This window comes from Eumetopias jubatus, unplaced genomic scaffold (genome assembly GCF_037043125.1).
Source record: "Eumetopias jubatus isolate StellerSeaLion01/CBP00866 unplaced genomic scaffold, mEumJub1_p1.0 scaffold_8, whole genome shotgun sequence".
NCBI classification, from domain to species: Eukaryota; Metazoa; Chordata; class Mammalia; order Carnivora; family Otariidae; genus Eumetopias; species Eumetopias jubatus.
In genome coordinates this window covers 15573821-15591503 of record NW_028274814.1, presented here as the reverse complement: position 1 = coordinate 15591503, position 17683 = coordinate 15573821, and the positions used below count along the sequence as shown (strand labels likewise).

Sequence of the window (17683 nt, the reverse complement as noted above, 5' to 3'; positions counted from 1 at the left end):
CAATTTGGTTTTTGTTTTTCCTTCATTTTGGCTCATTTGACAAGCAAATGAACTGAAAGAAAAGAACTAGCTTTAACCAAACAATGCTAAAAGAGGATTTCAGAATCTCCAAACTTATGAGCAGATTTGACCTATTTAGTATCACGAATTATCACAAACAAGTAAATAAAATGTTAATAGTCGATTTTCCACCAAAACTTTTGGGCTGTTCAGATTTCTTAATGTCAAAACGCTAAGGTACTGCTCTGCCACAGAACCAAGTTATTTAAAACACTAAAATCTATTGCCATTAATGAATATTACCATTTGGGTAGATACCTTTCTATGCCTTTGCAAAAACAGAAATGCTCTTATAGAAGTGTTTCCATCTGTCACCCAGAAAAATACCACTGCTAATAATAATGAGGAAGAGGAGGAGAAGGACTTCTTCGTATGAGTGACTTTCATACTTTATGCAAAATTCTACCTTTGCATACACTGCACTATAACCTTGCACTACAACTATTTGCTTATGGATCTCCTTTTCCAGGTGCCTTCTGAATAAAGGACCAGAGCACTGGTCAAGAGTGTGGGTAATGAGGGTTCACAGATGTAGGTTCTATTCCAAGTTCAACTCCTTACTAAGTTTGCAAGGACAAGTCATCTAAAGTCTCTAAAGGTTGAGAGCTTCATTTAAATAAGGATAACTGGGGTGCCTGTGTGGTTCAGTCGGTTAAGCATCTGCCTTTGGCTCAGGTTGTGATCTCAGGATCATGGGATGGAGCCCGTGCTGGGCATGCTGCTCAGTGGGGAGTCTGCTTCTCCCTCTTCCCCTGCTTCCCCACTCGTGCTCTCTCCCTCTCTCTCTAATAAATAAAATCTTTTAAAAATAAAATAAATAGGGATAATAATCATAAATACGTGTCTCACAGGGCTTTTTGAGATTAAATGGAACAATACGTGTAAAATTCTGTGCCCAGAATATAGCAAGATTGATGATGATGATGATGACGCCTTGATATCCTCAGTTCCCTGCACAGTTCATTGCAATGGTACATAGTCAATACGTGTTTCTTGAATTGAGTTGAATTTCCCCATACTATCTGTCTGAAGAAGCCCTACATTTCTTTCTAGAGATGACACTGGAACAAAATCTAGAGGAGAATCTGATGCCTTCACCTGACCACTGCTTGGAGACCCCCAGCACTTTGTGCCGTCCTGCATCAGCTCTGTCCCACCAGCCGATCAGCACCTTCTGAAGCTTGCAGGCTGCTCCGTGACAGAGAATAAAATCAGTCTTTTGTAAAACAGTGAGTTCCCTTTCTCTTTGCATTTCCACAGCCAGCCACGTGGGAGGAAAACAGTAAATGCCTGTTCCTGGTCCCAGCTCAAGGCACCTGTCACCACTAATTGAACCCAAAGGGAGCAGTATGCCTTCCAAGGAAGGAGACAAGTGTTTAAATCCAATCCGTTCTCAACCTTCAAGACTCCATTCAAATCCACCTCTAAGAGGAACCACCGACCAGTCCAACCCCCACTCATCCCTCCCTTTTGGGATCCTTATTGTAAATGAAAGAGCGCCATCGTTAGTCTTGTTTCCTCACACACCTTATGAGCTTGGGGAAGGGAAGCTCAACTAATTATGAATTCTTTTGCGCAGAACAAGGACATGTAATAGGCAGGAAACAAATATTTGATCGCTTGATTTAGGTCTGTTTTCCAGTGTGCTCAAAGTACTTCTCCAGAATTATCTAATTAATCCTAACTTGATGAGAAGAAAGGCATATTGGATCTGCACAGGCTGGAGCCAAGTCCTGGCGCCCTCCACAGTGTGAATGAGCAGGGGTGTTCTTGCCGGCTCTGCAGAACTGCCTCTCTTTGGCCCGCACTCAATTTTTTGAACTAATGGCTTAGCACACAAGAATTAGCATTTTACAAAACCAAAAACTAACTGCCAACCACGTCTTCACAGTGTTGTTAACCGACAGCAAACTCTACTCTGAGTTCTACTTCCTTCAACTAAATGAATTGGGAAGTGGTCCCAAGACCCCCAGAAAGAGGGTGGAGGGAACCACAATGTCCCCTGTGAACACATAAGCTTGCACAGAAATAACGAGATCCGCCACAACTAGCATTTGCAAAGCCTATTAGCCAGGTTCCTCTTTCCTTTGCAGATTCTGCAATTCTCCTTTTTTCATATCAGGGATTTTCAGGGACCCTAGTAAAACTAAGAAGACTTCATAGTCATACAATCTGTTAACTTTCGAAATGCTTTCATACCTCCCCACCCAAGATAGGTAGACCAGATAACATAGACGGTCTCACTTTCCAGAAGCATAAAGAATCAGAGGGGCTGGCCCCAGGTCCCAACCCATGAGCAGCAGACGGGGGACCCCAACTCAGCCTTCCCTCCCCGCTCCTTGGTGGGGTTTTACTCCACAGTTGACCAAAGAGCTGCAATGTAACCAGCCGTTCATCGTATTCCCACAGTGTGGCAGGCAAGATAACTTCTCTGAAAGAGAGAGCCCTGTGTCTCTTAAGAGATGGGGTGTCCCTGCAGAAAATATTGCCATTTAAATCCCTAGTCTTCACCAGTGTGTTTCACCATATTGAAGGCAAGTTCGCATCCAAAATGGTTGAGTGGGAGCCAACTGTGGTGTTCTAATCTTTGTTCATGCTGTCAGTGTGACATATGAAAGAAATATGAATAAAGTGACAGGATGAAAACAAAGCTCGTGGCTGGTGTGAGATACACAGACAGGGTGTTAGCCCCACACGCACTGCAACTGGGTCAAGTTAACACCTCTTCTTTCCCCTACATATGCGGTGTGGAAAAGCTATTTATAAAATGTTTTTAAATATTTAGGACCAAATAAATCAATATTGTTGGGAAACACTTACTCTGACCAGAACTCATTTAGTTGCCCTAGTCCCATGTGAATAACAGAACCGGGAACGTCAGGATGATCCGAGCCCAGGAATAAAACAGATGTGCTGTGCTTTCACGGAGAACGCCCTCCCGTGGCTGCCTTCAGGCTCCACCCCAGCCGGCGACCAGGCAGAAACAACAAGGATGAAATCTCAGAGGAGTGGCCTCGTGACTACTAGTTAGTACCGATGTAACGAAAATAGGCTTTCGAGAAATTACCTGACTCTGCAATTCACTTTGCTGTTTCAGGCGAAGGTTTTCAGGCGTATCTGCCACAGTAGTGAAGGACTGCTTTGGGTAGTGTCTGTGGAGAAATTTTTTAAAAGAACATAATTAAAATATTATGTTGCAAAGCGAGGCTTCAGCACCAATTGCTTTTTCCTTCCCTCCCATCACGGTGGAAAAAGGTGTCTCTCCGCCTGACTAGGGCCATCTCTGGATCATTATTCTGGGTCCCCTCCCCGCCTCCATTCTCACGACCCTCTATCACCAGTTACACCATTACCTCCCAAAATTTCAACCTCAGCTTCTCTCTTCACTGCTTGCCAACAGCATCCAAGCATGCTCAGGGCTCTCCTAACTTTTACTACCTCTCCCTCCAACCACACACTATTCTAGCCTGTGGAGCTAGACTCTCTTCTCTCCTCCAAAGAGGCTTAAACTCACTGCCCCTGCTCATCTCCTCTCCAGCTCTCTCTTCAACACCATGCATTCTGGCTTCTAGCTCCTGCTTCCAGAAGTTTCTCTGGTCAAAGCTATAATAACTTCCTGTGGACACATGCAACATCTTTTTGTGTTCCTCTCGCTGGACCGCTTTTCCATCTGGAAACGTCCTCTCTCTTGGTTTCTACGTCACCACACACTCAGCCTGGCTGCTCCCCTTCTGGCTGTCCCTTCTCTGTCCCCTGTGGGTTCCTCTTTGTCTGCCCATCCCCCTTTGGGGTTCTAACACAGCTTCTTCTCTTCTCAGTCTACATCGGGGTGATCACCTGGGTGAATTCACTGATTCTCAGAGCTGTGGGTAATCTCTGCATATATGCTGATTACTCCCAAATCGAGCCCAGCATGTTCTCCTGGACCTCAGATTCACTGGCATTTCCACTCAGGTATGTTCCACACCCACCATAAACTCAACCAGTCTGAAAGTCAACTGTCCAATATCCCACCCCATCCCCAAGACAAGTTCCTCCTTCTTATTCACTCTTGCATTTATTAGTGCCCAGTTGCCCAAGCCAGAAACCAGGGGATAATCTTGCCTCCTCACACACTGAATCAATCAATCGCCAAGTCTATTGATTTTATCTAAACACGCCTCGGGTATATTTACGTTTCCCTCCCCACTGCATTTTTCATGATAAGCCACATTTTCCTTTCGGGTAGCTATAACACTTGCCAGTTTTGCCCTTCCAAGCCAAATTGCCAAAGCAAGCATTTTAAAATGCCAATCTGATTACATTACTCCTCTGAGTCCCAATGTTCAATGTCTTCCCAGTGATCTGAGAATAAAGTCCAGCCTCCTTGTAGAGACCCCACAATCACCCTCTATAGTCATCCTGCTCACTCGCCATGCTCCACCCATGGAGCTCACCCTTGTCTTTCCCACCTCTTCCCCCACGCACTGCTCTCCTGGCCCAGAACACTCACCCCTCCTCACACCCTGCTTCTCTGGCTGACTCCCCTTCATCACCTAGGTCTTGCCTTAGACATCACTTTCTCCAGGAAGCCCTCCTGGCCTCCCCAGTGTGCCCTGGAATGTATTCTCCTTCCCACTGTAATTCTTATCTTCATCTGCACGCTCCTATGGACACGTCCCTGTCTCACAGTACCAGGAAAGTTCTGTGTCAGCAAGAACAGGCTGTCTTGTCTCTCGTCAGAGCACATTCAGCACCTACCAGTGTCTGGCTCATAATATGACTCCAGTAATATGTGTGGAAAGAAGAAAAGAAGGAAGAAAGGTAGGAGAGAGGGGGAGAGAAGAATGAGCCATATGACCATAGCACATGGTCAAGCCATAGTAAAGCTTCACCATGTTGTGTGATAGAGGGTCACACACAGGCCCTCCTAGTGATGAAGTGAGAGTATCTGCTCCCTCTGTTGGGGAAAGGTACAAACACTGGTTCATGGCTGCCCCCTCCCCACGCTCAGCCGGTGCGGAAAGTGTATGTCTAGCTGCCGAGACTCTATCATCGCGCTGACAGCCGTCCCTCAAAGAGCCCCCTCCCTCCCTAGCCCCTCTTGTTGGTGATGTCCACCCTGTGCCTCTTCCTGTGGTGTCTCCAAAGTCCACTCCGCCTCACTCTCCTTGTAGAGGCTTCTTTCCAGCATCCTGTTCCTGGCTTCCTGTGAGAAGGCTGATGGAGTCAACTCTTGTCAATGCAAATAAACTCTGTACGTCCTTCCAACAGTTACCCTAGCACTTCTGAAATCAGGATTAAAAACATTTTGTAGCCCTGTGGAGTGAGACTCACAACAGGAAATGTACATCATTGCCTCATTTTCCCAGCATCCTTCAGGAATTAAACGTCCCATATAAGTAAAGTCTTCATTTAACTCAAGTTAAAACCCCACCACTGCTAGATGCATTTGAACTATTTTAATCGACATCCTTCGAAAATTTTACATAATTTTCCTACCTTCCTAGAGCATCTACAAACCTAATTTAAATGTTGTCATCATACCTGAGGGTCAGCTTCATAGATATTAACAGATCACGATGTAAAGCAGTGCTTTCAAAGTCTACCAAGGCTGGGATGGCCTAGATCATAGGAAATCATGGTGCATGCACGATTTCCAGGGTGTTGAGAGATCACTTCTCCAACACTTGGCCTTGCACGGTCTTCAACCCCTCTGGTTTCCACCTTCTATTCCAGACTCAGAAACTAGACAGTCAAGTTTGTTTAAAACGTTGGTCAAAACTAGAGTGTTGATTCAAGGGAGGAGGCCGTAGCCCTCAAGGTTTCTCCCTCTCCGCACCCTGGAGTCACAGCCTCGGTGGCAGCCGCACCCTTTGGGGACTACCTCTGAGCTGTGCTCCACCCAGGGAAGCTGGGCAGACAACTTCGGTGTGTTCTGGGTTATTTGCACGTCAGTCTTGGACAGCTGAATTTCACCGGACTTCCAAAGGTAGAAACTATGCATTGCTATACTTTAAAGCTAAAATAAGAATGGGACACATGGGTTTTTTCCTAAATACATTCTGTGGAATAAAGTTTCACAGAGATTTTCAGGAGTTCTGCAATGTTTAATTCAAAAATGTTACATATCTATTTTCATTACTTTGAAAGTGGTAAATTAAAATCTACTCTCAAATGTGTTACAGGAAGTTTAGCCCATTGAGACCCTGCGGTGCTACAGGCTAACTCCGTTTGGGAGCAGACATTGGGGGATAACCTGCTCCTGCCTATTTCTCGTTAATTAAAAAGTAAACAGAACTTTTTAAGTAAACATAATTTTAAAACTAAGCAGAATTTTAAATTAAACAGCATCCTGGGATGGCCAAGTGAACTGTTGGGGGCAAGGGGGGATTTGTAACTGCTTCTCTATGGGCATGTGAAGTTCGTCCATGCCAGGCAAAAATCATTTCTATTTGGATACTAACGAAATTTCACTTGCCACCCATACCTCCCATTCTGAAGTATTATTTCTTGAAAAATAATCTAAGTATTCTCACCATTTGATTTGACAGTGAGAAGAGGTCACGGCTCTGAACTTATAAAGTACATGCACAATAAATAAAACACCACCTTTATAAGTCTGATTCTGGCATGCTATGCTGAGTTCTCTGTGGTCAAGGGCTACACTGGAAGACAAGCAAACAAACAAATTGAAAAGCTTCTGCTGTTTTGGTTTTTTTAGAAGATGTATTCTGTTGAGCTGGTGGCCAAAGCAGCAAACCTCACAGGCCATGCAATTACGCGGAGGACTATAAACAGATGGCTGGCAACACTTTGCACTTTTTCCAATCCTAAAATGTAATGATCTGTAATGGTGGGTTCCTTTGTACATCCTGTAACTTTGTCTAAAGATGCATAACCGGGGGCGCCTGGGTGGCTCAGTCGGTTAGGTGGCCAACTCTTGATTTTGGCTCAGGTCATGAACTCAGGGTTGTGAGAGCCAGCTTAAGATTCTCTCTCTCCCTCTGCCCCTCCCCCACTTCCTCTCTAAAATAAACAAATAAATAAATACAAATTTTTTAAAAATAAGATAAAGATGCATAACAGGAAGAAATTACCCAAAATTTTGACTTAAGAGAAAAGGTTCAATTTAGTATTAATAACCAAAATAATAAATGCTGGGAGAAAGAAGGAATTTGTATCTGAAACTACTAGGGATCATGAGTAATATAATGGATTTCTCAACACTGTGTCTATGTAGTAACATCCGTCTACACTAATCCAACAATATCCTCCTCTGAAGTCATAGTCTCAACTCTTCCCCACCCACCACCACACTTACAGAAGAAGAAAAAAAGCAAACCAGATACAGGAATAAACTGAGGGCCCAGTGGTTCCTCATGGGATCATAGGACAGAGAAGCAAAGCATTTGCAAATTAACTGATGGTACCATACAGTTAATCTTAGATCTTTCCAAATCCTGTATTTAAATGGTAGTAGTAGAAAGTCTTTGGAAAATAAATGTCTTGAATAGAAATCTTAATGAAGGTAGATTTCTTCCCCAGGCCTACAGGAGGTGTATTTTCTCCTTGTCCATATTAGGGGTCAGAATTTAAGACAGAAGGCATTAAGGCCCACGAAATGGATGTTCAAAGAGAACCAGGAAAAAAGTAAAAAAAAAAAAATATATATATATATATATATATATATATATATAAAAGAAGAGGTGGATGAATTGGTACATTAATACATTTCCTGGAAATACGGCATATCATACACTGGGAGCTGGTGGAAAGATCTGGGAAATACTGTGGAATGTTTAAGCATCATAAATAGAAGTCTCTTAGCTGAAGTACACAAGAATTGGATGAAGTGTATGTATCAAACTAGGCTGTCAGCCGCAACAAACCCAGATTTCCATGAAATGTTATAATCAAAATAAAAAGAGGAAGACTCAAGATAAGAACAGAAGACAACATCTGAAACAGCAAAGTTAGGTTACAGAAAGAAGACTTCCAACTTTTTTTATCTCTATGAGATTTAGCTGATTCAAATAAAGGAAAAGTGATATGCAAACCACTGAGCTGGTCAGAGTGGGAAAAGCAGTGTAAGCAAACTGCAACCTCCACGGACATAGTTAGAAGAAAGAACATGCTGGAGAATGTGACCATCCAGGACCTCACTTTTTATCCAGAGCCCAGTGGCCGTGAGAGCACTGAAGCCAAATTTCCCAGGTTTGGACCTGGATCTTCCACCTACTAGCTCTGTGCCTTTGGGCAGCTTTCTTAACCTCTCTGGCCTCAACGTCCTCATCTGCAAAATCAACATAATGGTAGCACCTCTTAGGCTTATTCCAAAATTAACACTGGTAAAGCATTTCAAACAATGTTTGGCTCATAGTAAGCATTTAATAAAATATCTATTATTAATAGCAATAATATCGTTATTACTATTACTACTAGTGGTAGTACTTTCCCTTTGCGCTGCAAATGGACTTACCCTCGGTGCTTCCACACATCATCTATCTAAGGAGGATAACAGACTCCTGGTTCTCTCATGAGGTTGTTGCCAGAACCATGTAAAAGACCTTTATAAATGGAAAAATACTGTAAATGTGAGATATTAATAAGCCACTTAGACATATGAAGGTAAGGTCTTTATGAATCTATTTATTGTAAATCGTGTGTTAGCACAGTGGTTCTTGCATAGGACATCTGGTAATAGGCAAGGTCTGGAGACATTTTTGACCATCTGTGGTTTAGGGCAGGTGGTGGGGTGGCGGGTACTCTTGGCAGCTAGTGGGCAGAGGTGAGGGATGCTGCTAAACATCCCACAATGCATAGAAGAACCCCCACACCCACCCCAACGGAGACTTACCCTGTCCAAAATTGCCAATTCTGCTAAGGTTGAGAAACCTGAAGTAATAGATGTAAATCTCTAACGTTATAGAAGTCTACTAATATTAAAACTTCCAGCTCTTTCTAACCAATCTCCAATCTCTGTTTTCATTCTCGTCTGCCTGGCAAAGTCAAACCCCCCCACCTCCCCCAAATCCTTTGCCACACTACCAGTCAATCACATCTGTCTGAGCCTTCTCCCTCGTGAGCACTTACTTCTTCCCCCTGTAGCTTTTTGTTTACTTCACCATGTTAAAGTCCCACTCAAACTAGAAAATGTGAGAGCAGAACTCAGGTGTCAGAAGACTTTGTTACTACATCATCATTTCCTTACAGGCCCTGTGCAGAAGAGAGTTAACATAGCAGACCCAAGTGTTGTATTTGAAAGGCCAGCTTACATGGTGGGCCCTTGGCCGGTTTCTAAGAACTTGGACTTGGGGAGGGTTCCCACCACCATTAACCGATAAGACTGTGCGCCCAAGCTGTTTGTACAAACAATAGGGTTTATGCCGAACACTTGCTTTCTTTCTGGGAGTCTGTAATTTGGGTACCTGCCAGGCAAAAGGTGCCTCTATGAACAACCCCCAGTGAAAACACTAGGAACTGAGTCTCTAACGAGCTTTGTTGGTTGGCAACATTTGACACATGTGTCATGAGTCTTTGCTGGGAGAATTAAGTGCATCCCATGTGACTCTTCTGGGAGAGGACACTGGAAGCTTGTGCCTGCTATCCTCTGGACCTGGCACCATGTGCCTTTCCCTTTGCTGATTTTGCTTTGTGTATTTTTGATGTAGTAAATCACAGCCATGAATACAACTCTATGCTGAGACCTAAGAGATGTGCTAGAGAATCATCAAACCTGGGGGTCTTGGGGATTGCCAACATAGAACCCTTTGTTCCTAACAACACATCATTCATGAAAGAAAAAGGATAGCAACATTTTTAATATACTATCTACTTTGAGAAAAAGCAATTTCAACTCTTAACATTTAAAAGGTAAAAGTTCTGACCCTCACATTATTAAACTGGCTTTTCAGCCCTGCCTTTCTGAATTAGGTCAGGGCCCAAGGACTTTGCTTTGGACCATCTTTTCATGCTCTGATCTTAACCAAAGAAGTAATTTTATCCAAGGGCCAGGATCATAACTCTACTAGATGGTGGGGAAAAGATAGAAGGTTTCAACATAACTTTGAGTATTTCTCCCAGGTCTGAACAACTCCATTGTTTCCCATCATTCAAAATTATCTTTAAAGAATGGGAAAAAAAATTCAAAAATAAATCTGAGAGAGATTGCCACCAGCAGATCATCTATGAATTTACTTATAAAGGATGTACTTCAGCAAGAGAGAAAATAGAACAAGCTAAAACGCAAAGAGGAATGGTAAGCAAATCAAATGGTAAGTGTGCGTGCACATGCATGCATGCACGCACACATGCGCACACACACACACATTGTGTGGAATAATAACAATATTATCTGAGTTGTTGTTTTTTTTTTAAGGAAAAGCTAACGTACTGGATAATCAGATTGAGAAGGTAGTAGGAGAATTAGTATTCTAAGGTCCTTCTATTATTCATGAGAAAGGTTAGGTTAAGGTTAAAGGAGAAAGGTGAAATTCTTACTGAATTTTAGACTGCTTCAGCAAATGTGATACTATTTTAAGGGTAACCACAAAAAATGCAAAATAGTACATGAAGTCAAGTCCTATAGAAGGGGCAAATCAAATTTTTTAAAAAATACCAAAATGCTAACTCAATAAAATAAAAGAGAAAGAAGACAGAAAGAAAAAGAAGCATAGAATAAACAAGACAAATAGAAATTTAACCACTGGGAGAAACAATTCAATAATCACAAAAATATAAATGGGTTAAAATTGCCAGCTAAAACACCAAGAGTCATATTTTTTAATTCTACTATAAAATAGCTATGTTTTTGTGAGACAAAATACACTTTAAAAATAAACGCATTGGGGTGCTTGGCTAACTCATTCGGCTGGGCTTCTCGCTCTTGATTTCGGCTCAGGTCATGATCTCAGGTCGTGAGATCAAGCCCCATGCCAGGCTCCATACTCAGTACAGAGTCTGCTTGGGATCCTCTCCCTCTCCCCCAGCCACCACTCGCAAGCTCTCCCCCTCTCTCTCACAAATAAATAAATAAAATCTTCTTTAAAAATAAATTAAATAAAGACATTATTAAGAATAGAAACACTACACTGTGATAAAAGTTCAATGCACCAAAAAAAAGTATCATCCTAAATATAAATGTAGCTGATATTAGTCTCAACCAATTGTTTAAAATATGCGTGTGCATACGTATATTTATAGAGAAAGGGGGAAGGGAGCATACATGTACATGCCCACAAAATTAATAGGGGAAAAACTGGCATATCCACCAACATGGTGAAAGATTTCAACACCCCTCTCCCAATTATTTCTAATCAGTAAACATATCAAATATGTGGAATATAGAATTCATGACAATAACATTGGTAATGTCTTGGGGCGCCCGGGTGGCTCAGTCGGTTAAGCCTCTTGGTTTTGGCTGAGGTCATGATCTCATGGTCATGGGATCTAGCTCCATGTCAGGCTCCATGCTCAGCAAAGATTCTGCTTGAAATTCTGTCTTCTCTCCCTCCCACTTTGCCCTCCCCCTCCACCAGCCCCCACCACCCCACCCCCACTCACATACATGTGCTCTCTCTCTGTCTCTAAAATAAATCAATAAATCTTTAAAAAATATATTGGTAATGTCTCCATTCAGGGGTGGTATTCAACCCACTTAACAACCAATACATCATAGGCACTCATCAATCAGAAAGGTCTCAGAGCATGATCGACCATGAGTTACTGGCAGGACTCACCAGTGTACACTGCCTCCAAGCACTCCCACATGCAGGAAAAGCAGGATGCCAACCTGTGCCATATGGAATGAGCAGAATAATAAAAGGAAAGGAAAACTCCCTCTGTTGAGATACTGACTCTTGATACATGGACTCCTACTCCCTCTGATAGAGCTTCCCTGAGGATGCTTGCATTTGAGCCCAGATGCAATGAGAAAAGGTAACAGCGTGAAACGGGGAGCAGAAAGGCAAGATGAAGAGGGGGAGAGGGAGAGAAGGAGAGAAAGACTGTAACTCCCACCTGGGATCAACCACCACACGCTAAACAAGAGAAACAACTGCTAACCACCTTCAGGAAGAAAAAGCATTGAGCACAAGGAGGCCAAAGAGCCTCATGTTCTGCCCAGAGAGGCTTCTAATGGCAAAGAATCAACAGGAAGAACCACATGAGGACACACAAGCCAGGCCCAGCTATAAAGATGGGACCAAACCATCCGACTCTTGAAGCAAGTGGGGACCCCAAGAATGGATGAGATGGAACAGCTTCAGACTGAAATATGAACTGGTGCATTTACATCTGAGTTGCACTGTGTGCTCCCAAAAACTAAAATGTTAACAGATTTGTTTAAGGAAGACCTCCTCCAATGCCTAGAATATCTGAAATGAAGCCAGCACCAGACTGCCACAGCAAGAGTCAAAAATAGCAGCGTACTTTCCTTTGTAAAGGCTTTTGCTGCCTGAGCACACTTTGCCAGACACACCAGAGAGTTTTCTGGGCCACTTTCTTTCCCACCTGGGGCCCAAATCTCAGAAGGCCCGAACAGCCAAAGGCCAAGAGCTGAGCTTCTTCACTCTGTTCTCTGAAGCAAGCCATGTGTGTGCTCCCGTTCCTAGTCTTTGGTTAGATTTCATTCCCCAAGAGAATATCTTAAAACTCACAATCATCAGGTTACAAAGAATTTGTTGTTAGTGTAAGAGCCATAAAGGAAAATGGCATATTATACGAGAGAAGGAGAAAACCTGGAAGTTTTTCCCTTGAATAAGAGTTCCTATGAAATTTCATAACGATTAATAATGCTCAAAAATAATCCTACTTGGGTTATCTCTTCAGGTGTGTAAAATGGCATAAACAAAAAAATTCTCAGGGTGTCTTGGTGGCTCAGTCAGTTAAGCGTCCAACTCTTGGTTTCAGCTCACGTCGTGATCTCGTGGTTTGTGAGATCGAGCCCCACTTTAGGCTCCACACTCTGCAAGAGTCTGCTTGGATATTCTCTCCCTCTGCCCTTTCCCCCACACGCTCTCTCTCTCTTTCAAATAAATAAATAAATCTTTAAAAAAAAAATACAAAACTTCTGTACAGCAAAGGAAACGGTCAATAAAACAAAGAGGCAACCCATAGAATGGGACAAGATATTTGCAACTGACACTACAGATAAAGGGCTGGTAGCCAAGATCTATAAAGAACTTCTCAAACTCAACATCCAAAAAACAAATAATCAAGTCAAAAACTGGGCAGAAGACATGAACAGACACTTCTCCAAAGAAGACATACAAATGGCTAACAGACACATGAAAAAATGTTCAACTTCATTAGCCATCAGGGAAATTCAAATCAAAACTACATTGAGATACCACCTTAAACTAGTTAGGATGGCAAAAATTGACAAGGCAAAGAAACAACAAATGTTGGAGAGGTTGTGGAGAAAGGGGAACCCTCTTACACTGTTGGTGGGAATGCAAGTTGGTTCAGCCACTTTGGAAAACAGTGTGGAGGTTCCTCAAAAAGTTAAAAATAGAGCTACCCTATGACCCAGCAATTGCACTTCTGGGTATTTACCCCAAAGACACAGATGTAGTGAAAAGAAGGGCCATATGCACCCCGATGTTCATAGCAGCAATGTCCGCAATAGCCAAACTGTGGAAAGAGCCGGGATGCCCTTCAACAGACGAATGAATAAAGAAGATGTGGTCCATATATACAATGGAATATTACTCAGCCATCAGAAAAGATGAATACCCAACTTCCACATCCACATGGATGGGACTGGAGGAGATTATGCTAAGTGAAATAAGTCAAGCAGAGAAAGACAATTATCATATGGTTTCACTTATTTGTCGAACATAAGGAATAGCATGGAGGACATTAGGAGAAGGAAGGGAAAAATGAAGGGGGGCAAATCAGAGGGGGAGACGAACCATGAGACACTGTGGACTCCAGGAAACAGACTGAGAGCTTCAGAGGGGAGGGGGGTGGGGGGATGGGTTAGTTCCGTGATGGGTGTTAAGGAGGGCACATATTCCATGGAGCATTGGGTGTTATATGCAAACAATGAATCATGGAACACTACATCAAAAACTAATGATGTACTGTATGGTGACTAACATAACATAATAAAAAATTTTTTTAAAAAGAATGGTATCTCAGAGAGAAAAAAATAAATGAAGTACTAAAATCATAAAAAAATTCTATCAAATGTTTTAAGATTCAGATGATAACATGAATAAATGAACAATTCTACATTATTTCTACTGATATTCCAGATTGAGTACTGCTGGGAGGAATCACCAGGTAATAGGTAGAGGCATTTTAAAGTATCTTTTTTACATGCTGGGTTCCATCTGGGCATTTTCTACCTACTAGAACCGTTGAGTAAAAATTTGTTAGTTTACCATTAGCACTATTCAACATCAGCCAAAGACATGTTATAATTCTACTCCTGACATTTTTCAGGATCTTTGGGTTTGAATGCATCTTTCACTATCTTGCTGTGTCATTGATGTGATGTCTATTCATGAATTTCCTTCCACAGCCATCATCTCGTTCTTAATTCTACCACTAATCTTCTTCCCTGTAGCACCTCCATAAACAACTCACACATAATGCTGCTGGTTGCAAAACATCAATTTTATGATAAAAAAAAAAAAGACAGTGAATTAGAGCAAGTAAATGGGGAATGCACTTCAGAAAGGAGGCTTATGAGCGCTGCTGGTAGATCACATAAAAGCGAAAAATGGATTATGATAATGCAGGCCTCTCACACATGAAATACAAGCCCCAGCTGAAAGGAGGTACAGAATACAAACCCCCGGCTCTCCAAAGGGCAGTCGATAACCTGTCTAACAATTTACCAAATTCTCTTTCTGGCTGGAAGGGTCAAAGAACTTGCCACCTTTTGATTTACTTCCCCTGCAGGACTCCATTGTAACTTCTACCGCGTATTTACAAAAGAAGGCATTATCAAAGGGATTACACAGTAAACCTGACCTACCACACTGTGAAATGCTTATCAGCTATTGGAACATGTCACCTAGATTTTGAAGAAGAGTATAAAAGGTGAGAAATTAATACACACACATGCGCATGCATGCGTGCGCACACACACGCAGAGATGTTGGTTAAGAAAAATATGAGCTGTTGGAGGACAGTCTATACCCTAGGCTGTTGCTGATACTGACCATGGGAATATACAAACAGGGAAGTACGTGTGGCTGAGCAGCTCTGTGATTTGTGCCTACGAACACCAAACATCACAGGTGATCATGGCCAAGAGGAACACATGCAGATTTGGGACTCAAGTAGCTAAGATAGTCCTATAGTCTGAAAAATATTAAAAACAGAGTTTATAGGAAAACAACATTAGAAACACAAAACAGATCACACTGTATTCCTTTGCTAAAGATAATAATAAATATAGCACCTATTTAAATGCTCACTACTGGGCACATGGGTGGCTCAGTTGGTTGAGCATCTGCCTGCAGCTCAGGTCATGATCTCAGGATCCTGGGATCAAGCCCCAAGTCAGGCTCCCTGCTCAGCAGGGAGTCTGCTTCTCTCTGTCCCTCTGTGCTCTCTCTCTCTCTCTCTCAAGTAAAAAAATAAAATCTTAAAAAATTAAAAATAAAAAAATAAATGCTCAGTATCAATAAAATAATTACCTAAGGCCTGAAGAAGGGGGAAAAGAATAAAATAATTATATTTTTAAGGAAAGGCCTACATAAAACTAGAAACTGAATATCACATCCAGCTGTATATTTTCCATAAAAAAATGTTATAGACTCACAGATAAATGTATGGCCCAAAAGCAAGTCAAATAAGTTATGGGAAACTAATAATGAATTGTAAGAAGAAGAACCAACAGCATTGGTGTAATGGTCTACACTTCGCCCATATGCTACCTCCCATACTCAAGCAGAGACATTGGTCTCTGCTATGCAAAGACAGAAATATTCTTAGAGAGCAGGTGAACTCTTCAACACACTTCAATTTGTTCAGTTCCAAACTGTGTACACTAAATTCATTTAATGTGGTTTAGAATAGACAGACTGAGGAGAACAAAGGAAATTATACCAAAATTGGCAACTTTCACACCAGTATATGTTAAAGAAAATGAACTCAATGTCAGATACAACACTGTCAACAACTGTGTTACCGCCTGTCCCCTCTGCTTCAACCAAACAACTCGCTGAGCAAGCCACATTCCTTTCCCAGGTACCTCAAGGCACAACCTAACCACAAAATAGATCAACTCTTCTTTAAGTGTACTTCTTTCTGAAAAATAAGTAAATAAATATAAAAATAAATAAATAAATAAATGTACTTCTTTCTCGCTATTTGATTATATAATTGAACTAACACCCAACTGGTCATTATACTTCTACTGTATTCTGTGCCAGGGACGAAGAGAAAGATGTGCAGCTTTATATGTTTTCGTCACAGCTGAATGGCATGGGAAGAAAAGAAAGACTTTGTGAGAGGTCTGAAGTAAGTTTGCCATTTTAAAAGAAACATAATTATTACCTTCAAAGTTGCACATATTGGCTTCAATATGTTTGATTCACATAACTTCAATAGAGTTGGCAGAAATGGCAAACCAAGCACTTCCCACCCAAAGCCCAATGGCAATAGTTTTAAATACACACACACACACACACACACACACACACTCACAGAGAGAAAGAATGTTAGTTGTTTAAAAGAATAAAAGCATTAACAGAGGAAAGATTAAAGACACCTTAGTTGTTAGTCAACAGACAGTGTCAGATTAATAGGAAAGGGGGGCTCTGGAATGTCCCCAGGGTGACCAGACTGTTGAGAACTACATTCAGACCAGCTCCTCAGGCCCCTTCCCTTCTCCATTTACTCCCTGTACAGAGCATATTCTAGTGGTTCCACCAGAGAAGTATTTACCCACACAGACACCTAGGCCTGTCTCTGAAGAAAGTGAGAGATCAGCCTCTGGACAAATCTTGTGATGAGGACGGGCCGCGAGATGACCTGTGACATCTGCATCAGACATGGGGCCAGGGGAAGGAGGGATATTCTAAAGCACCCAACCCACAGAGTACAGTCCTCTTTGCTTATACTTTTGTTTTGTCTGTTTGTTCCAGGACCTTAAGTCTCCACCTTAACTGGCCCCACCTGTGTACCTGGCAAGCTGGCCTACTGATAGCCCTGGCCATTCACAGCACCTGCAGAAGGTCATGTCAGTATTCCCACTCCAGGGTAAGCCCTGCTGGGGACTCAGACCTTCCCAACTGCAATGGACACCCACTTCAGCTTCCTATACGCCTCAGCCTCCTCTTCGATCATAACAATGGACAGACAGCTAACGACCCCTAATTTGTAAGAAACCCCAACAGCAAGAAAGAAATGGACAAAAATGGACAAAAAATAGCAAGAAAGAAAATGCACACAAGAGAATACAGGTAATCCTAGAGGAAATGTAATTCATGCATAAGAACTTGGAAAATCATTCAAGAGGACATCACATCATATTACATAGAATATTACAACATAATCAAGTCATATCAACATCAACATCAAATTGCTACAGAAAAAAAAAGGAAATCAAAAACACCAACAAGGGGCGCCTAGGTGGCTCAGTTGGCTGGGTGTCTGCCTTCAGCTCAGGTCATGATCCCAG

General features: G+C 42.1%; 1 protein-coding gene across 1 annotated transcript in view; it reads right to left on the bottom strand.

Annotated features, from left to right (window-relative positions):
* Positions 1 to 17683, bottom strand: part of NEBL (nebulette) — a 345724-nt gene that overhangs the window by 225217 nt on the left and 102824 nt on the right. Inside the window, exon 3 of the mRNA XM_028114189.2 lies at positions 3128 to 3212. Coding sequence (XP_027969990.1) covers positions 3128 to 3212 — 85 coding nt within the window. The remainder of the gene's footprint in view (positions 1 to 3127; positions 3213 to 17683) is intronic.